Consider the following 22342-nt stretch of genomic DNA (forward strand, 5'->3'; position numbering starts at 1 on the left):
TCCTGGTTTTGTTTTGTTTTTTTGTACATGATGAATCTCAAGACGGCTGTACAACTTATGCACTGTCATCCTGCAGGCGGGAGATGCTGCCAGCCTGTTCCCGATACTTGTTCCTACCACACACACTCCTTTCACTATCTCCAAGAAGCTCACAGGAGGCAACCCTTTAATCTTCAGGGACTTTCACATCCCCCTGCAAGTAAAATATAGCTCCAACTTCGGGGGGGGGGGGGGGGGGGGGGGGGGGGATATGCTGGACGATACTGATCCTTTAAATGAGCATAGCATTTCTTTAAGTAATGCTTGGGGTGTTACCACTGCACTGTGACTTCACGCTAACCTTAAAATATAGGATTTGGGGATTAATCCCATCTACTTTGTGCTACTTCCTGCCATCTGAGGGGGCAATTGTCATAATTTCTGCAGTGGTGCAAAGTCCATAGGATAGAGTTTACTTATAAATTGTTGCAAGTTTAAAAGAGGAAGTATCTCCCCTTGAATCTTTCTGCATCTCCTTTTATATATGTTTTTCATAGACAATACTGCATCTGGAGTTGAAAATGCATTCTATGAATGCTGTTTTCATCCCTGGACTCAAACAAAATCCCTTGAGAATGCTTCCTCTAAATGCAGTTTAAATGTATGTGTGTTATGGATTATCATGCCCACACTTAGTAGCATTGGGGAGACAAATTTTCAGACCAAACTTCCCTCTAATCTAAGTGGGAATCCTTCACCTGCGTTCCTGCAGGTGGAGATGGTGTGTTAATGTTGTGCTTAAATTGCAAGGGGCAGGCGGATCCCCTGGGAGTCCTCCAAAACCTGCCTGCCCCTCTCAATTGAAAAGGCGAAATTGATGCACCGCCAGCTAGAACATAAGGCGAGGATTCCTACATGGCTTAAAAGGAATGACATTTCAGACAGCTAGTTTACACAGGTGAATTACTATTTACCCACATCAAGGATACTTTTATAAACCATTTTTGTACAGAATAGGTTCTTTTAAAACGAGGTTACACACAAAAGTATTCTTTTACTGTCAGTGTGGAGTCTGGGAAGACTCACAGTGTAAATACATGTTTATGTTTATTAAAGTTCTTGATATCCCGCCATTTCAGGGAACACATCACAACAGCTTACAATAAAATAAAATAGCCATAACTTTCAAAGAAAGGAACGGCAAATAATGATAGGACAAGATAAAGACTAAGCATACAACATCACTTAAGTATGTTGACCTGTAGTAGTGTGGGCGTGTCTTTTGGGTGTGCGCTGGGAAAAAGGCCATTTTTTAAATGTGTCGCAAAATGGGCGTATGCAAAAATTAAAACTAGCACACGCCTATTTACGGCCTGAGCCCTTACCGCCAGCCATTGGCTTAGCGGTAAGGACTCATACGCTACACACGTGGTACCATGCAGCACGTGCCAACATGGCCACACTGCCGATTACCACCAGGAACACGTCCCCCCACGGCAGAAAATAGAAAAATGTTCTACCACGGCATTCAGCACACGCCAAACTTGGAATTACCGCTGGGCACACGTGTTACCCTGGCAGTAGTGCTGATTTGGCGCACGCTACCCTTGCCTTGGTGAAAGCCCCCCCCCCCCCAATCCATTATCTGTTTTCCATCTCCTGATCTCTGAAATAGAGCAGAGTCACCGGGAATAAAAAAAAAACCCTATGAAAAAAGAATAAACCCGTGGTAATGAAGTGCCAAAAACGAATTTTTAAAAAATGGGCTTTTAGAAGGCCTTAAATTTGACCAAAAAATAGCTCAGGCGTCCTGCAGTAATTCTGTGATTCTTTGCGCTTCCCACGTGCTAAAATATAGATTTTAGTTTTTAGCACTGGGGGCGGAGAGTAGGCAGGTTCTGCGCTAATTGGTTAATGCAGCTACATTGCCACGCAATCACTGATAAGTGCGTGAGCCCTTAGCGTGTACAAGATAGATGGCAGTAGGGGCTGAGGTGCTGATAGGAAAATTAGTGCATGGCCATTAATTTTAAAAAATAGAAAGAAGTGGCCTTTTTACTGCTGTGGTAAAAATGGGCTTAGTGGGTGGGAATGACTCACGGTAGGACACACTGTGATCACTTTTTTATCACAGTTTGGTCAAAGAGCCCCTTAATCTAGATGTCTTGTAAGAACACTGCAACAAAACTAGAGTACGGAATGGACATAACACAACTCTTCCGCTGTATGATTCCCTAATGTGGCTCTGCCACATGAACTTTATCTTACCACAACATCACTTTGTATTTGTTCACACCGGAGTCAGCAAACGCCTCTCCGGTACTATGTAAGCCACATTGAGCCTACAAATAGGTGGGAAAATGTGGGATAAAAATGTAACAAATAAATAAACATCCTGGAGCAGACTGATGGTCCATCTAGCCCAGTATCCTGCTCCCAGCAGTGGCCGATCCAGGTCTCAAGTACCTGGCAGGATCCCAGGTTAATTTTACATTCAAAGGATTTGTCATTCCATGTCAAGTGGTCTGGTGGTCCCTGCGCGACCATCACGGATTTCGATGAAATTTTCTGTGAACATTCATACACGTCCCCAATGAACATTGGTAAAGTTTTACGTTCGCCAATGCAATACTTGCTGAGATATAGTAATCTCTTTGACCCCATACTGGTGATGGTCGCGCAGGGCACTGCTCTGAAATCAGACCACTTGACATGGAGCTTATCATTATGCCTTTTTCATAAAGGCTCCTCTCTCTAATGTTGTAATGTTTCCATAACCTTAATCTTCACTTCAGACCTCAGCGGTGCTGCTCGTCAATATCGTTAAATTTCTTAATTGATAAGTCTTATACCCCTACTTCGTCATTAGCCACATAGGTGTAAATGTTTTTTCATAATTGGTTTATAACCAATCAAGGCTTTATAAATCTCTAGTTCAACTATTTCAACCCTTATGCTACATTTGAAAGATGAGTAAATATCTATTTACTCCCGAAGAGAGCTTTCCCCATCCTCTTGAAGATGAGGAAGAGGAGGGTACTTGCTGACATCTGGAAGGAGATGCAAAGGGGGTGTGGTAGTGGTGATGGTTGGAGGGGGGGGGGGGGGGCTGGGGATTTGGAAACTGTGCATGGAGTGATTAATCTGTTTTTATTCCGTGTGACAGCTGGGAGAACACACAAGGTGGCTTTCATTAGCGCAGTGCTGTGTGGCTTTCAGTGCTGCCGGCCGGCGGTTGGGAGATGCTCCCAGGCTGAACGCACTAATTAGAAACAGGGAAAGCCTTCTCTTCTCTTCGCCTCCCCTCCGCCCAAGCAAAAGAGTGAAGTCTTTAGGCTCTTCTGGTTTTGTTGTTTTTTATTGGATTTTACTTTTTTGGCAGGAGTCCTAAGCTCTTCTACTTTCTTTCTGAATATTTATCTGTTATTCCAACCAACATCCCACATGAGTGAAACTCATTTTTTTTCAAAGACAATACCACTAAAATGATGTCTGGGCTTCATTGCATCTCTCTTAGCCCTAGTACTTTCTCTTCCATTTGACCGACGCACACATTTAATTCATTTTGATTACGCTTATTATTCATCAATTCACCTAAAGGCACTTGGTGAGGTAAAAAATTATAATATTATAAAAGGAATCATGGCCATCAAACTCCTGCTCTATATTAACAACAAGAATGTGGCTGCTGGAGGCTCCGGTTGCATTCTAAGTGCAAGAAACTGGGCTCCCAGGGGATCCATCTGTCTAATAAGTGCAGGGACCAGGGTTTCTGCTGTATAATAAGTGGAGGGACTGGGATCCCGGGGGTTCCTGCTGTATAATAAGTGGAGGGACTGGGATCCCGGGGGTTCCTGCTGTATAATAAGTGGAGGGACTGGGATCCCGGGGGTTCCTGCTGTATAATAAGTGGAGGGACTGGGATCCCGGGGGTTCCTGCTGTATAATAAGTGGAGGGACTGGGATCCCAGGGGTTCCTGCTGTATAGTAAGTGGAGGGACTGGGATCCTAGGGGTTCCTGCTGTATAATAAGTGGAGGGACTGGGCTCCTGCTATATAATAAGTGCAGGGTCTGGGCTCCCAGGGGTTCCTGCTGTATAATAACTGGAAGGACTGGGCTCCTGGATGTTCCTGCTACATAATAAGTGCAGGGATTACGGTCTCGGAGGTTCCTGCTGTATAATAAGTGGAGGGACTGGGCTCCTGCTATATAATAAGTACAGGGTCTGGGCTCCCAGGGGTTCCTGCTGTATAATAAGTGGAGGGCTGGGCTCCCAGGGGTTCCTGCTGTATAATAAGTACAGGGTCTGGGCTCCCAGGGGTTCCTGCTGTATAATAAGTGGAGGGCTGGGCTCCCAGGGGTTCCTGCTGTATAATAAGTGGAGGGACTGGGCTCCTGCTATATAATAAGTACAGGGTCTGGGCTCCCAGGGGTTCCTGCTGTATAATAAGTGGAGGGACTGGGCTCCCAGGGGTTCCTGCTGTATAATAAGTATAGGGATTTGGGTCTCAAGAGTTCCTGCTGTATAACAAGTGCTCTCCATTTACAGATTTCACTTTTAGTTCCCAGTTCATGGTCTTAAAGAACCTTCTCTTTCCTTTTTTCCCTCAGTGACCTCAGCATGAACAACATCAGTGAGATTCAGCCCAATGCCTTCTATCACCTGCGCTTCCTGGAAGAACTGTAAGTAGAAATGTGACCTACCAGCCATGAATGCTCCACTACCAGAACGTAGCAAATCCCTTCCTTCCACGGAACTCACAAGTCTGCTTCGCCCTCACTCTGGGATTCTCATCCAATAAACTGAGCTGAAGCTTGATACCTTTGCAGTCCCTAGAATGCAGTGTGAAAGTTAGTGCATCTTAGGGGTGGGCAGGGCAGCCAGAAAATGTTCATTTCATGTTGTTTCCGGGAATGTTCATTTTTATTTTTTGTTTTGCCATTTTTTCGTCATGGGAGCTAAGTTGAGTGCACTGTCTTTCGAAAGAAGGTGCGCTGTGTACAAAGCAATGGCGTACCTAACGGTGGGCCTGGGTGGGCACAGGCCCACCCATTCTTGCCTCAGGCCCACCCAGTCAGCAGCCCATGAGGCCCCCAAAACTCTTCAGTGGCAGCACCTCACTATTCTCTCTCCCTCATCACTTGTGCCCTGGCATCTGCCCGTCTCTCTACCCCCCTCCCAGTCTACCTCCTGTGCCGGCCCTGCAGGCTTCTCTCTATCATGTCCTGCCCTCAATGATGTCACTTTTTGTTTTTGTGGGAATGTGGTAGAGAGAAGCCTGCAGGGCCGGCGCAGGATGCCTATAGGAATTGCGACGGACAATGGCTCTGAGGTAGGACCTGGGGAGGGGGTTCAGAGAGAAACGGGCAGATGTTGGGTTATTAAACCCCCACCCCACTATATTGTATGTATGTACAGGGGTAGCATTGGGGGTGAGAAGGGCCTACCCAGGTTAACTCTGGGCCCACTCAAAATGGCAGGTCTGCCTACGCCCCTGGTACAAAGAGGGCACTCTCATTCTGAAAGCATGCATTCTATGCATGCATGCACTGTGGTTCACACGTAGTGGGCACTCTTTATACAAATAGTTCACACTCTCATGAAAATTGTGCATTATTATTGACAAATGAGAAAACACAAATTTTCACATTTTTTCATTTCTTTTTCTAACAACATGCAATGCCAAGGGACATGCCACTCTCATCTCCCATATCATTGCAAATACCCATCCCTAATGCTTCTCTGTACTTTGCCGCACTCATCCCTTCCAAGAAAGTGCTGTAGTAGCTCTTGGGTCAAGCTCTTCTATCAAATCTGCTGAATTGAATTTTGAGTTGCCTATGACTCAAGGTGTGGTGGGATACTTACCCATCCTTTCCTTAGCAAACAGCCAAAGTATGAGTTTCCTGCAAGGAGGTTTTATGACAGCAGAGGGCATGAGCCTATCTTGCCCATTCTGTGGGCTGAAGCCAGTGGGCGGAGCTTGCTGCTATCTTGTGTGAACCCAAACATTCGCAGACGCTATTGAAAACAATAGCAAACTTGTGAGGCTGATGACTGCCTATGTGTGGGGGTTTTTTTATTTGAAGGATTTCCATATGTAACCCGAGGGGTTTTTTTTAACCTCGTGGGGGAGGGGGGTCCTGGGGCATGAACCACAGTTGTGGGTGCTCTGGAGCAGCAGAATTTATTTTGGAGCTGTGGGAGGCTCACTTTTTTTAGTGAACAGGTTTAAGAAAGGCCCCGGCTCTGCCTGAGCCTCGGGACCAAGTTGTGGGGACCCCCCCAGAGGTTTAAAAGAACCTCTGGTTACATATGGGAAGCTTTCAAATAAATAAAAAAGCTGACTGTCAGATTTTTTAAAAGCCACACATAGGCAGTCATAAACCTCACAAGTCTGCTATTGTTTTCAATAGCATCTGCGAATGTTTCGGGGGGGGGGGGGGGGGGGGGGGGGTCACACAATATGGCGGTTAAGCGGGAGAGGCTGCTTCAACTTTTTGACGTCATGCTGTCTCCTGTCATAAAACCTCTTTGGTTTCCTGTATGTGAAGAACCAATCATTTTCAAAACAAGATAAGCTCATTCTTCAGATGAAGAGGCCTACGTTGTCTCAAAGGCCTATGCACTATGGTGGCACTATGGTGGCAATTCTATAAATTTGTGTCTCATTGTAGGCACTTAGTGCCAGTTGTTAGTAGTTTAAGGCACACCTAAGTCATTATAGAATATTAGCACAAAGTGCCCAATTATTGGTGCTAATTGGCTTGTTACTCAAATTGTGCGTGCAAATTGGACACATGCCAAAATTTGCACACACAATTTTGCATGCCATATATAGAAACCTAATCATTTAGGCAATAGTTTAAATCTAAATGAAAGGAGCCAGAGATAAATATTCACGTAAGTGCCAAGCTTATTTAAAGCTGTTTGTGAAGCTGGGCATTTACATGAATATATAGAAACCTGGCATAAGCGATTTAGGTATACAGTTTATAGAATAGCACCTAGCAGTTCTGTGCACAATTGCCATCTGTTGGATCCAATCACATGCTTAATCTAAAAACTGCCTTAAGGCCACAGCCCAAGTAAGAAAACAGCAAGGCAGAGGGTCCACTAGGTCCAGCATGGAAAACAAACGCGGAAGCTGAGCTTGTGAAGAAAAACAGTCTTTATTAATCTCTCAGGATTCAAATGTAGTTGCCCGAAATCTGGCAACTTCAGCAGTGGGAAAATCAGCTGGTGTGAAACCTCAAACGTCACCATAGCTGGTCAGAAATGTTTCTTCTTCTGCGTCCGTTTCAGTGGCGTAGCAAGGGCAGGATGGTGGGGGCGGTCTGCCCCGGGTGCACGCTGCTGGAGGGTGCAGAGAGCAGCCGTGCGCTGTTGGCTCCACTGCTCCCTCTGCACCCTCCAGCAGCCAAGAATGCAGCCGGGGGGGGGGGGGGGGGGGGGCTTGATGCGCCGGGGGTGGTGGTGTTGTGCTGCACCCTGGGGGGACGGACGCCGCTGCACCCGGGGGTGGGGGTGCGCAGCAGCGATCCGCCCCGGGTGGCAGCCGACCTAGGATCGCCACTGGTCCGTTTTTCTTCACATGGAGGTGTATTTTCAAAGCACTTACTCCCCTGTTTACTAAGCTGCATTAGCGGCTGCCGTGTGCTGATGCCTTTTCCACCCATTCACTTTGAACAGGCTTTGTCAGCACTGCCGCACGGCAGCCGCTAGCTCGGCTTAGTAAACGAAAGGGTCATAGTAACCTATGGAACCTTGTAAGACTAAGTGCTTTGAAAATGAGCCCCGAAGTCTGCTTCCTCTTTTGTTTTCCCCATTAAGGCCCTAGCCCCTCCAAGAGTAATGAAAAAGGTGATCTGGTTCTGTTTTTCCTTCTTATTTCCTAAAGTCTGCCTCTGCTTGAGGTTGATACGTAATCACTAGTCTGGTTTAGGTTCAAAGCTGGTACAAGGGTATTATGTGGACCCCAGACCCTCCCACCCCCAAAATCTGATAATTAAACTCTCTGCAGATCAAAGTATGCACTGATCTGATGGTTATTTGAGTTTATATGATTGTCAAGATCTATTGTTATACTTTGACAGCAGCTACTCTTTGCTACCCCGCCCCCACCCCAGGAGCCGCTACCTTAGGTGACCACTAGTCTGCTTCATGGCTGAGCCAGCCCTGTTCAGGGCAGTCTGTTTAGGAGATGCCTTCAACCAATTTTGTACATTTGACTGACAGAATGAAATAGAATTTAACAAAATAACTGTTTACATGAAGCTTGCTCGACCTAGTTAGAAAACTCTGTTCCCACACTGTGTCCTCTCAGCAGGAAACATGAAGGTCTCTGCTCCAAGTGCTGAGAGATGTTTATATGAATAATGAGAAGGTATTTGCAACTTGAGGGCTGGAATGGAGACATGTAAACTGTTAATAAGCAGAGTTATGGAATGTGTGACTTCTTTAATAGATCTTGGGTGCACCGAGACAGTAAGTCTTCATTTTAAGAAAAGTAGGATTGCCCATGTCTCACCCCTCCAGGGGCATAGCCAGACTTTGGCAGGAGGGGGCTCCAGAGCCCGAAGGGACACATTTTAGCCCCCCCAGCCATTATCAACCCCCCGCCGTTGCCAACCACCCCCCCTGCCACCGCCAACTTTGATGACCCTTGCCGATGACCCTCTCGACCCCCCCTCCCACCACCAACCCTCCCCCGCCATCGCCTTCCTTTGCTGGCGGGGGACCCCAATCCACGCCAGCCAAGGAGGTCCTCTTCTTCCCACGAAGGCTTCGTTCTGTTTCTGACGTCCTGCAGGATGTCAGACTCACAGAAACAGAATGAAGTCTGGCTGATCTTCAACGTGCAGGACATCAGAAACAGAACGAAGCCTTCGCGGGAAGAAGAGGATCTCCTCGGCTGGCGGGGATTCGGGTCCCCCGCCAGCAAAGGTAGCCCACGGCGACGGTAGGGGAGGGTTGGTGGCGGGAGGGGGGGTCAGGAGGGTCATCGGCAGGGGGGTCCAGGGCCAAATTTATGGGGGCCCAGGCCCCCTGGCCCCACATAGCTACACCACTGGTGTATGCTCCCTTGCAAGGGTGTTTGTAGAATGGTGCTTACGAGATATGTGTACACATACGCATGTACAGTGGGGGAAATAAGTATTTGATCCCTTGCTGATTTTGTAAGTTTGCCCACTGACAAAGACATGAGCAGCCCATAATTGAAGGGTAGGTTATTGGTAACAGTGAGAGATAGCACATCACAAATTAAATCCGGAAAATCACATTGTGGAAAGTATATGAATTTATTTGCATTCTGCAGAGGGAAATAAGTATTTGATCCCCCACCAACCAGTAAGAGATCTGGCCCCTACAGACCAGGTAGATGCTCCAAATCAACTCGTTACCTGCATGACAGACAGCTGTCGGCAATGGTCACCTGTATGAAAGACACCTGTCCACAGACTCAGTGAATCAGTCAGACTCTAACCTCTACAAAATGGCCAAGAGCAAGGAGCTGTCTAAGGATGTCAGGGACAAGATCATACACCTGCACAAGGCTGGAATGGGCTACAAAACCATCAGTAAGACGCTGGGGCGAGAAGGAGACAACTGTTGGTGCCATAGTAAGAAAATGGAAGAAGTACAAAATGACTGTCAATCGACAAAGATCTGGGGCTCCACGCAAAATCTCACCTCGTGGGGTATCCTTGATCATGAGGAAGGTTAGAAATCAGCCTACAACTACAAGGGGGGAACTTGTCAATGATCTCAAGGCAGCTGGGGACCACTGTCACCACGAAAACCATTGGTAACACATTACGACATAACGGATTGCAATCCTGCAGTGCCCGCAAGGTCCCCCTGCTCCGGAAGGCACATGTGACGGCCCGTCTGAAGTTTGCCAGTGAACACCTGGATGATGCCGAGAGTGATTGGGAGAAGGTGCTGTGGTCAGATGAGACAAAAATTGAGCTCTTTGGCATGAACTCAACTCGCCGTGTTTGGAGGAAGAGAAATGCTGCCTATGACCCAAAGAACACCGTCCCCACTGTCAAGCATGGAGGTGGAAATGTTATGTTTTGGGGGTGTTTCTCTGCTAAGGGCACAGGACTACTTCACCGCATCAATGGGAGAATGGATGGGGCCATGTACCGTACAATTCTGAGTGACAACCTCCTTCCCTCCGCCAGGGCCTTAAAAATGGGTCGTGGCTGGGTCTTCCAGCACGACAATGACCCAAAACATACAGCCAAGGCAACAAAGGAGTGGCTCAGGAAGAAGCACATTAGGGTCATGGAGTGGCCTAGCCAGTCACCAGACCTTAATCCCATTGAAAACTTATGGAGGGAGCTGAAGCTGCGAGTTGCCAAGCGACAGCCCAGAACTCTTAATGATTTAGAGATGATCTGCAAAGAGGAGTGGACCAAAATTCCTCCTGACATGTGTGCAAACCTCATCATCAACTACAGAAGACGTCTGACCGCTGTGCTTGCCAACAAGGGTTTTGCCACCAAGTATTAGGTCTTGTTTGCCAGAGGGATTAAATACTTATTTCCCTCTGCAGAATGCAAATAAATTCATATACTTTCCACAATGTGATTTTCCGGATTTAATTTGTGATGTGCTATCTCTCACTGTTACCAATAACCTACCCTTCAATTATGGGCTGCTCATGTCTTTGTCAGTGGGCAAACTTACAAAATCAGCAAGGGATCAAATACTTATTTCCCCCACTGTAAGTGCTGATATTCTAGATACTTATATACAAAAGGGACATGTAAATACAGGTGCCTAGATTATAGAATTGCCCTTTATGTGCAAAGAGGGGGCCTATCCCCCACATTCTATATGTGGGGCTAGATTCAATATATGGCACCTGGAAAATCCATGTGGAAATCATTTTTGCCTACACATATTTAACAACATTTCCGCACAGTTTATACAATAGCCTGATGGCCATCCGTGCAACTATATCTAGTCACAAGGAATTACGCCAAGTAGAATCTGGTGTAAATCCCGAAGCCTAAACTAGGAGCAGAGCAGGTATATTCTATAACACTGCACGTACATTGTCGGCATGCCCACGACCCACCCATTCCACGCCCATGGCCACACCCCCTTACTGACAATGCGCATTACCATTTGCGTGCAGTACGTTATAGAATATGTTTAGTGAGTTCTGCGTGTAAGTGCTAATTAATGCCAATTAGTGCTCCTAATTGCTTGTTAACATCAAATTAATAGTGCTGATTGGTTTGATAACCAGTTAAGTTATGTGCCCTGTTATGGAATACTCTTGGATTTCAGTGCAGAAATCTCAGCGTGATATATAGAATCCAGGGAATGGTGCCCCAAATTAGGTGCCGATCCAAGATGTGCACCCAACTAATTTGGCTAACTGGCACAGATTTCCATTTGCATGCACATCCTGCTGTGCACTACTCTACTACTACTTATCATTTCTAAAGCGCTACTAGATGTACGCAGCGCTGTACACTTGAACATGAAGCGACAGTCCCTGCTCGACAGTGCTTACAATCTAATTAGGACAGACAAACAGGGCAAATAAGAGATAAGGGAATATTAAAGTGAGGATGATAAAATAAGGGTTCTGAGCAAGTGAATAAGGGTTAGGAGTTAAAAGCAGCATCAAAAAGGTGGGCTTTTAGCTTAGATTTGAAGACGGCCAGAGATGGAGCTTGACCTACTGGCTCAGGAAGTCTATTCCAGGCATATGGTGCAGCAAGATAAAAGGAACAGAGTCTGGAGTTAGCGGTGGAGGAGAAGGGTGCAGATAAGAGAGATTTACCCAGTGAACGGAGTTCCCGGGGAGGAATGTAGGGAGAGATGAGAGTGGAGAGGTACTGAGGAGCTGCAGAGTGAATGCACTTATAGGTCAATAACAGGAGTTTGAATGCACACCCAAATCTCATGGTGCGTAACCCAAAAAGGGGCATGGCCATGGGAGGTGCATGGGCGGGTCAGGGGCATTCCTAAAATGTGCACCCAAATTAGACGCCAGGAATTACACTTGGTTTCAGCAGACACTTGGACAGCAAATTTGACGCTTAACGCTATTCTATAATAAGTACTCATCTTTTGAGCATCCATAGCATTGAACGCTAATGTTTTTTGGTACCAGTTTTTGAGCACCATTGACTGAATCTAGCACTATTTGCAAAGAACGCACACATATATAAGCAAACCGTTGAAATGCTTTATGAAAAAAATGTTATCTTTCTGGGGTCTATCTACAATAACAATAATGTTTCAATAATTTGATTAATGATTCAAAAGAAACATACAGGAAGAACTGTTCTTCCAGGGGCCACAGTGGCATTGAATCCATTCCCAGGAGAAGCAAAATATCAGCCCACTAATTTAAAAATATTTATATTACTAGTCTAAACTGTGTACAATGAAAATATCTTACAGCAAAATATCAAAAAGGAACTGAAGTAACATAATAAGAGCATGAATGGAATCTTGAAGAAGCTAGGAAATGAAATTGGCAGTAGGAGTGTCTTGAAATGTGCTTGTACTGTTTTATTTTTTGTCAATTATTTCCAAGTGTAAACACCAAGTTGCATGACAGACTGAATTCAGGCAAGAGCAGGTAGTTTTTGCCTTCACTCATGATTGGGCCACTCCTCCACTCACTCCTCACTCATGAGTGGAGGAGTGGCCTAGTGGTTAGAGTGCCGGTCTTGCAATCCACCGGTGGCCAGTTCAAATCCCGCTGCTGCTCTTTGTGATCTTGGGCAAGTCACTTAACCCTCCATTGCCTCAGGTACAAACTTAGATTGTGAGCCCTCCTGGGACAGAGAAATATCCAGAGTACCTGAATGTAACTCACCTTGAGCTACTATTGAAAAAGGTGTGAGCAAAATATAAATGAATAAATATATGGAATGTTGCTACAATTGAAGATTCTACATGGAATGTTGCTACTAATTGAGATTCTACATGGAATGTTGCTATAGTGGAGGAGTGGCCTAGTGGTTACAACACCGGTTTTGCAATCCAGAGGTGGCCAGTTCAAATCCCACTGCTGCTCCTTGTGATCTTGGGCAAGTCGCTTAACCCTCCATTGCCTCAGGTACAAACTTAGATTGTGAACCCTCCTGGGACAGGGAACTACCTAGTGTGCCTGAATGTAACCCACCTTGAGCTACTACTGAAAAAGGTGTGAGCAAAATCTAAATAAAATACTGTTGTTTTGTGTCTCTAAGGCTAGTCATGCATGCCTTACGGATTGGAGGAGTAGCCTAATTGTAAGTGTAGTAGACTGAGAACATGGGGACCTGGGTTTGATTCCCACTGCAGCACTTTGTGACCCTGGGCAAGTCACTTAACTCTCCATTGCCCGAGGTACAAACTTAACCCCCTGTTTACTAAGCTGCACTAGCAGCTGGCAGTACGCTAATGCCAACATTCACTTGGAATGGGCTGTATCGGCATTGCCACATGACTTAGTAAACAAGGGGGTTAGATTGTGAGTCCATTAGAGACAGAAAAAGTGAGTCCATTAGAGACAGAAAAAGTATCTGCATATAGTATATGTAAACCGCTTTGGTTGTACCCACAGAAAGGCAATGTATCAAATCCATTACCCTTCATCCCCGTGTTCATGTTTTTAGGTGGGTCCTGAAGAGCCAGAACAGAAATTGTGAGTCTTTTCCTCTTGCGGTGGACAACAGTGACATGAAATGAAATGGGAAATGTTTCAGAAGAATGCCCATCCTGAACCTCTATCCCAGGAGTGTCCAACCTCCGTCCTCAAAGACCACAACTCAGTTGGGTTTTGGGGATTTCTCCAATGAATATGTATCCATGCCTCGTGAGAAATATCTTCAAATAGTTACAGTATACATACATGTACACCATATAACTTCTCCTTGATTCCTTTTACTTTTTAAACCTATCTTTATTCATTTAGTTCCTTCAAAATCTTAAGTTCACAAAATCTGTAAAAACTCCCTTATCCTCACTGCTTCACACACATTGCATTCACTACTTTCTTTCTACTACTACTACCTAATATTTCTAAAGCGCTACTAGGGTTACGCAGCGCTGTACAATTTAACATAGAGGGACAGTCCCTGCTCAAAGAGCTTTCAATCTAAAAGACAAGTGAACGATCAGTCCGATAGGGGCAGTCAAAATGGGGCCGTCTGGATTTGCTGAACGGTAGGAGTTAGGTGCCGAACGCAGCATTGAAGAGGTGGGTTTTAAGCAAAGACTTTCTCTACTTTACTCAATAACACAGTGTGAGTAATACTGACTGATTTTGTGAACTTAAGATTTTGAAGGAAATAAATGAATAAAGATATGTTTAAAAAGTAAAAGGAATCAAGGAGAAGTTACGTGGTGTGTATATATATCAACGAATATGTATGAGATCTAGTTGCATGCACTGCCTCCACTGTATGCAAATAGCTCAAAAGCATATTCATTGGGGAAATCCTAAAAACCTGACTGGGCGAGGGCCGATGTTGGATACCCCTGCTGTATCCCAAGCTGAACAGTCCCAACCTGTTTAGATTTCCTTTATAAGGAAGCTGTTCCATCTTCTTTGATTGCTCTTCTCTGGCCCTTTTCTAGTTCCCCTACATCTTACTTGGGATGAGGTGATTAAAGTTGAAAAAGTACTCAGTATGTCTTTGATACGATTTTGAGGATAGAACTGCCTGGTCCTTTCTTTCCTGAAATATTGTTCCAGGTTGATTGGAATCTTTTTACTGTATCTTATTGAGGAATGTGATGACTCGGCTCCTTGTGTGAATATAGGCACTGACCAATGGCAGTAAAAGGTTTCAAAATCTACTCTGACCCTCCTGAGATTTGAATTGAATGCTTCTGAGGGCCACACTTACACGGGAATGGGACAGACAGATAGATGTGATGATTTCTAAAGGTAACTTTCCCTATAGAGAATGGAAGAAAAATCTGAAAACATTTTTGGGAAGACGCAAAGAGGAAAAGTATTCATACCCTCTGGCACCATCCAACTCCTTTTAGCTTTTCCAGTACTGTTAAAATCATTTATGGCATTACAAAGAAAATTCTGATTGAGCGTCATGGTGCTTTGGCTTCCAATGATGCGTCTAATGGAAGAAATCTGCCTGGAACGCTGATTTATAGCAGAGGCTCAAATTTGGATGGGAGGGAGGGGAGACGGTCGGTCAAATGGAATTTGACAGAGGATTTTGCTGATTGACAATAAACAGTGGTAATGACATTTTGGACCTCTGTCTTTACAGAGCATTATTGTGCTGGAACGGGGGGGGGGGGGGGGGGGGGGGGGGGGGGAGGATGAATGGGCATGCAGGGCTAATGAAATGCAACAGTAGAGTCATACTGACAAGACTGGAGAAGTGCCAATTTTCTCCTTCATTTACACGCCTCTTGGTGCGTCCTGCCAATAGGGGCACTGGGAATGCTAGGCCAATTAAAATGGGTTATCCATGGAGCTTGCCAATGGCTTTGTGGCAGTGATGTGTGCTATCGTGCAGACGGCAAAGGTTCAATTACCAGGTCAGATCTTCTCCCTGGGTCAGGGATGCTACAGAGGTATTGTGGGAGAAAGTTCTGGTCATTGTGCAATGGTGACACCTAGTGGCCAGATTTATGGCTCATGATTGTAGGATTCCGGAAGGGCTCCCTGGTGCATGGTCCCCACTTGTGGGCTACTGCTGCACTGATTTGACTAAAATTGGGAAGGGATATAAAATAGGGGGGAAAATAACCTCTGGGTAATTGCAAACAACATTCATAGTGCTGGATCTCACACTTTAAAAGGAGTAAGAGGAAATTTCAGGGCCTAAGTCAAGCCCCCTTTAACTCTCTCTCTGTCCTGCTGACTCCCCATCTCATTATCCTACATGCTGTCTGAGGACAAATCTATAAACGGCAAAAAGAAGACCCCTATCTGGAGCCTATTCTACAAAGGTACCTACATTTCGTTATAGAATAATGGCCTGGCAGCACATGTACATGTATATAATTAAGGCATCCATGACCACCTACACCAGCCATAGAGCTGCTGTAAATGCTTATGTTTATGATACAGGTAAAAAATTCACATAAGTTATAGTATTCTATAATTTACATATGAACTGTGTGTCCCACCTATCTCAATGTAGGCTCTGTCCATGTGTAACGTTCATCTTCAAATTATGCATCATCACAGGTGCCATTTCATAGAGCAGTATGTGGCATTTTTGCATGAATGTGCCAGTATTCTGGTCATTTAGACACAATCTTGGTGCTCTTTATATAGAATTACCCCCCCCCCCTCCCCTTGCCTAGTGATCACCTAAAACTTGGCTGGCCAAGGCCAAAAATGAAGGAGGTTTAATAAAGTAATTATACCGTCCTGACCAATTTCCCGCCTGCTAACCCAGTCTTCAGGAGTTCAGATTTTGTCATGCTGCTGAAATCAGTTGAGTAGAATAATGTCTGCAAGAGGATAACCTCCTCCTATGAGTGCGTCACTCCTTCACTGAGGGCAAGGCAAGCTCGAGAGGAATGTCGTGAACTAATTTTGGTATCAGTAGAAAGAAATTCCATTAAGATGTATGAAGTCAGTGCTGTGGGGAGATGAATGAATGAGACCATCCTTAAGCAAGTGGATTACCCTCAGATGAGTGACAGTTGATGCTTAATGACCAATTAACAGCACTAAATGACTTTAATTAGAACGTACACATACAACCTTCTAGGCTTATTCTATAATGTGGTGCACATAAATTCTAATGTGTGTAGCCAAAAAGGGGGCGTGGCCATGGTGTGTAATAGGCTCTTTATGGAATCCTACGTCATGGGCCCTGACTTCATCCACTAGGTGTCACCCTTAAGCAGTGACCCTGACTGCCTCTCCCTGGGGATTGTGGATACCATATCCTCTACACCAGACACCCAGGGAAAGGAAGACCTGACTCAGGAATTAAACTAGTGACCCTCCCATTTGATAGTGCACAGCATTTTCTATCTAAGCCACAAGATCTTAAAACAGATCCCCTTCTTCTTTTCATTCTGCTGCCGATTTGATTTGGAAGGAGCAGCTGCTGTCTAAAGCAGTGGCGTAGCTACGTGGGGCCACGGGGGCATGGGTCCCCATAGATTTGGCCCTGGCACCCCCTGCCGACAATCCTCTCGATCCCACCTTCCACTGCCAACCCGCCGTTGCCGTCAGGTACCTTTGCTGGCGGAGGACCTCAACCCCCACCAGCCGAGATCCTCTTCTCCAGCCGCAGCTGTGTTGCTGATCTGCAAGGCTTCATTCACAGAAACAGAACGAAGCCTTGCAGATCAGCCAGCAACGCGGCCGCGCCAGAGAAGAGGAGTTCGGCTGGCAGGGGTCGGGGTCCCCCGCCAGCAAAGGTACCCGACGGTGACAGCGGCAGGGGAAGGGGGGGGGTCGAAAGGGTTGGCGTTGGGGGGGGGTCAAAATGGCTCTGGACCCCCCCCACCCACCGAAGTCTGGCTACGCCCCTGGTCCAAAGTCCCTGAAAGTGCCTCATCCCTGGCCATCGTGAGCTCTAGTACATGGAGGTTGCTGCTGCATTGCACTTCATTTGAAACCTCTTGCTGGTACATGTAGAGTGTGAGTACAGCACAAACAGCTGCAGAGTTGTAACAGGGAATGGAATTTGTACATACAAGGAGTCGCTATAGGAGATACCCACCCATTATTTCAAAAACCCTGAAAAAATATAGGAAATCAACTGTTAGTGCCTAAAAGAGAGGAAACCTAGCAATGAACCTCTAAATCCAGGATGTTAAACTGTCATGAAAAGGGGCACAAGCTTGGCAGCCCTGGCTTCAATACTGTTCCGTTATAGAATGAGTTACACAAGGCTGAGGAAGGGGAAAGAGGGTTCAGAATCCTGGGTCAACAGTGGCCCGGTTATCCAACCTGAGACGCAAACATTACTTAAAACAACTCTTGCGCTGGCTGTCAGAGAGAAGAATTTTAACCCCAAAGGGAAAATCTTCATCAAAGGAAACGGCTTTTAGGAAATAAAAGAAACAGATGAGCATAATAATGGCTAATAAAACAACCGAGTAATGCGGTTTGTATAGGGGACGAGCCGCTACATGCTTCCCTTGCATGAAAGAGCCATCTGTGCAGTTCACACAACTGCTGTGAGATTGAAGTTACCAATTTCTATGGCAGGGTTTCCCAAATCTGTCCTGGGGATCCCACAGCCAGCTGAGTTTTAACCATATCCACAATGAAATGTGCATGAAATAAATTTGCATACACTAGAAGCTCCAGATATGCAAATTATCTCATGCATATCCATTGTGGATGGGGGGAGAAACCAGCAGGGCAATTCCCTGGGCCTTCCCTGGCAAAGCTGAACCATGTCACTTGACACTGCCCTAGGCCTAAGTTTCTCTAATGATGTCCCTGATTTAGGCTTAAAGCAAAACAACCACAGAAGGTGATCTCTCCACAGGAGAAATGAAGAACACCAGGTACACACAGTGGATCCAAAAAAGAGTCCTCTCTCATGTAATGTCTTCCCAAACAATGTCTTTATTAAAATCAATAAAAGCCCGACATGAATCGTGTTTCGGCCACACCGGCCTGCATCAGGGGTTTATCAGCTTTGGTTGGAACAGATGAAACAGCTGAATTACAATGAAATTGTAAAGAACAAGGATGTTGTTTGTGCTAAATGTCACATTTTGGTCTCTTCCTGAGAGTCACCTATAACCTTTGCCATGGCTCAGTTTGACTTCTCCAACATTCTGAGGTTGCCTGGAACCGTGGTCTGCTAGGTGCTGTAGATCAAACTGACGTCATGAATCCCACTGATTGGCTGCGCCTTGGGTGAAGTCACAAAGCAAGCAAACCTATGAGATGCTGCAGGACGTTTAATAGGTTTGCTTGCTTTGTGACTTCACCCAAGGCGCAGCCAATCAGTGGGATTCATGACGTCAGTTTGATCTACAGCACCTAGCAGACCACGGTTCCAGGCAACCTCAGAATGTTGGAGAAGTCAAACTGAGCCATGGCAAAGGTTATAGGTGACTCTCAGGAAGAGACCAAAATGTGACATTTAGCACAAACAACATCCTTGTTCTTTACAATTTCATTGTAATTCAGCTGTTCATCTGTTCCAACCAAAGCTGATAAACCCCTGATGCAGGCCGGTGTGGCTGAAACACGATTCATGTCGGGCTTTTATTGATTTTAATAAAGACATTGTTTGGGAAGACATTACCTGAGAGAGGACTCTTTTTTGGATCCACTGTGTGTACCTGATTTAGGCTTATCAGATGACTTCACATGGTCAGGGACATTCGGGGCAAGTCCTGGTTCTGTGCTCCTCCCCCCATTGCCTCCATGAACCTGTAGGCCTGTTCTTATACAGAATAGAAGTACACCCTCCAGATAGGGTGGGGTAAATCATTGAGTGGTTTCAGCTCCCCAGTAACTTTAGCATCATCATGGATTGCAGTGGATTCTTAATTGCAATTAAACTGTGGGGACAGTGGTACAGTTTCTGTGGTTATGCAGACTGGATTGATATAATTTACATGACTGCAAAAACTTGCACCAGTGTATATGTCTTTTGGTGCAGAAGGGCTATGTCACCATGTGACAGTGCTCTGCTGGCTTAAAGCGTACTCGCAACTCGCAAGCAAGCAGAGGTGGACCTAGATGTGCCATTGGATGATGTGGTCTTAATCCATTGATACAGGACTGCTGAAGTGAGCCAGGTGTGAAGCCTGAAGTTTTTAATGGTTGGTCCAGTCAGGCAAATACTCGAAACACAATCAGCAATGAGAACTGTGATCTATAGTAAAGGTGAAACCTTTATGTTGCTATGTGGCTGCTCTGTGACTTCCAGATCCGATTTGCTCAGTTCATGTATTAAGATGCCTCTTGCTTTGGAACAAACAGCTGCAGGTGTGCTGTTTATGTATCTCAAATATTTTGACAATTAGTCAACATCAATGCATGTATTACCCATTCTTTGATAACCTCCCTATAGAAAACACAGTCCAAGCTTCAGATTCCATTTCTTTTCTGCAGTGACTGTGCCAAAAAAAAAAGCATGGCTTTTGAGATAGTTGGCAATTTGAAGGCAAAAGCTATTGGGCCTTGAAAGCTCGTGCACTGATAACAATCTTGGCCCAATAAAAAGCAGCACAGCCTGCCCAGAGTCCAATAAACAAACTATCCGATCTGAAGTTTGAGCTGTCACTTCTCAGTTGGTGTACTAGGCAACTGAGAGCATTTCATGACGTGGGATCGATTCTTTCTTGCAGGCGTCTCTCAGGAAACCAAATCTCTACGATCCCATGGCAAGCCTTCTCTGGACTCTACAGCCTGAAAGTGTTGTAAGTAATAGTTTATACTTTGGATCCAGTATTCAAAGGATTTACACTTCTAACTTTGAGAGTCATACTCCTAAATTGATCTCTTTGAAAATTTACTACAGTTAAGTGCCTAAATTTATACTCGAAATTTCACAAAGTGCCCGATATTCAGTCCACGGTGTTGACTGACTGGTGCTAACTGGCACTAATTAGCAGTTACACTACCATTTGTCAGTATTCTATAAATTGCATGTGCAAAATCTATCATGTACAACTGCAGGTGGGTGTGGACCTGGGAGGGGCATGCGAAGAAAAGAGGAGTGTCTAAGTGCCTACAGCATTTTAACCAGCCATTGAGCTGGAGTGGAGGAGTGGCCTAGTGGTTAGGGTGGTGGACTTTGGTCCTCCTGGGGAACTGAGTTTGATTCCCACTTCAGGCACAGGCAGCTCCTTGTGACTCTGGGCAAGTCACTTAACCCTCCATTGCCCCATGTAAGCCGCATTGAGCCTGCCATGAGTGGGAAAGCGCGGGGTACAAATGTAACAAAAATAAAATAGATACTATTGGAGATTCTACATGGAATGTTGCTATTCCACTAGCAACATTCCATGTAGAAGGCTGCGTAGGCTTCTGTTTCTGTGAGTCTGACGTCGATGTCAGACTCACAGAAGCAGAAGCCTGCGCGGCCACATTGGTGATCTGCAAGGGTCGACTTCTACAATAGCAACATTCCATGTAGAATCTCCAATAGTAGCAACAGTGGAAGAGTGGCCAGGGTGGTGGACTTTGGTCCTCCCTGGGGAACTGAGGAACTGAGTTCGATTCCCACTTCAGGCACAGGCAGCTCTTTGTGACTCTGGGCAAGTCACTTAACCCTCCATTGCCCCATGTAAGCCATATTGAGCCTGCCATGAGTGGGAAAGTGCGGGGTACAAATGTAACAAAAAAAAAAAAACCCATAAGGGCTTGTGCCTCGTTAGGTGTGCAAATGCAGAGTTGCATTAGTATTTTCTAAGGCAATTGTGCGTGCAACTGCTGCTATAGAATTCACAGAATCCATCATTTTTATAGTGCTACAAGGTGTATTTATTTATTGCATTTGTATCCTACATTTCCCCACCTATTTGCAGGCTCAATGTGGCTTACAATACATCATGGGTAGTGGAAATATAATAGAAAATAGACATTCAGTGTTTCAGAAAAGTTTTGGCAACATGATAATGATAAGACATGATAGTAATATAACAAGCAGATATTATAAGACATTTCTAACTATGTGTGGAGGAGTTATGTATATTCACATTGATTCCTGCTAGATGTCTGAATGTTGTTCTCATCTTCACTGTCTGCCGTTTCTTCTTGAAGCAATGCACCCTCCACTCCTTGAGTTTGGAAGGAAGGCTGAGAAAGCAGGCTTTTCGCTATTTTGGAGACCTTCCTTTGAATCGTCCCTACCTTCTCCTTAGGATAACGGGTGGGGTGGGGTGGTAGAGGGACTTCATCGTGTGTTTTTGCCTGCAAACAGCACTTGAGGTAACACAGCACTACACCAGGAGATTCACTATAAACAGAACAAGGAAGTAACAACAAAAGAGTTGGCAAGGAATTAAAACAGCCCCGAACTTGAAGAACCTTGGCCCAAATAAAGAATTAGAGTGCCCAGTTAACATCCGTCTACCGAGATCTAGCACACTGCAAAAATCAACTGATCTGGCTGGCAGACAACACCACAGTGTCTAATGAAAGGAAGAACAGTTTTCATTCCAAAGGCAGATTCAAGTAATTTTCCCCAAACTTACACACTAATAACTTGTTTACCTACAATGTATAAACTGCAGAAGCAGCCAAGAGAAAAAAAAAAACCCCACCATGTTAATTCCAATCACATCATGGCAACAGAAGGTCAATAAGAAAGGGAATGGGACTTATATACCACCTTTCTGTGGTTTTTCCAACTACATTCAAAGCGGTTTACATATTATATACAGGTATTTATTTGTACCTGGGACAATGGAGGGTT

The 22342-nt window shown here is 45.3% G+C and overlaps 1 protein-coding gene across 2 annotated transcripts in view; it reads left to right on the plus strand.

Annotated features, from left to right (window-relative positions):
* Positions 1 to 22342, plus strand: part of LGR6 (leucine rich repeat containing G protein-coupled receptor 6) — a 236033-nt gene that overhangs the window by 111510 nt on the left and 102181 nt on the right. For both annotated transcript variants that reach the window (XM_030221817.1, XM_030221818.1), the window contains exons 2-3: positions 4592 to 4663; positions 20271 to 20342. In XM_030221817.1, the coding sequence (XP_030077677.1) occupies positions 4592 to 4663; positions 20271 to 20342 (144 nt within the window). The remainder of the gene's footprint in view (positions 1 to 4591; positions 4664 to 20270; positions 20343 to 22342) is intronic.

This window comes from Microcaecilia unicolor, chromosome 12, assembly GCF_901765095.1.
Source record: "Microcaecilia unicolor chromosome 12, aMicUni1.1, whole genome shotgun sequence".
Classification (NCBI taxonomy): Eukaryota; Metazoa; Chordata; class Amphibia; order Gymnophiona; family Siphonopidae; genus Microcaecilia; species Microcaecilia unicolor.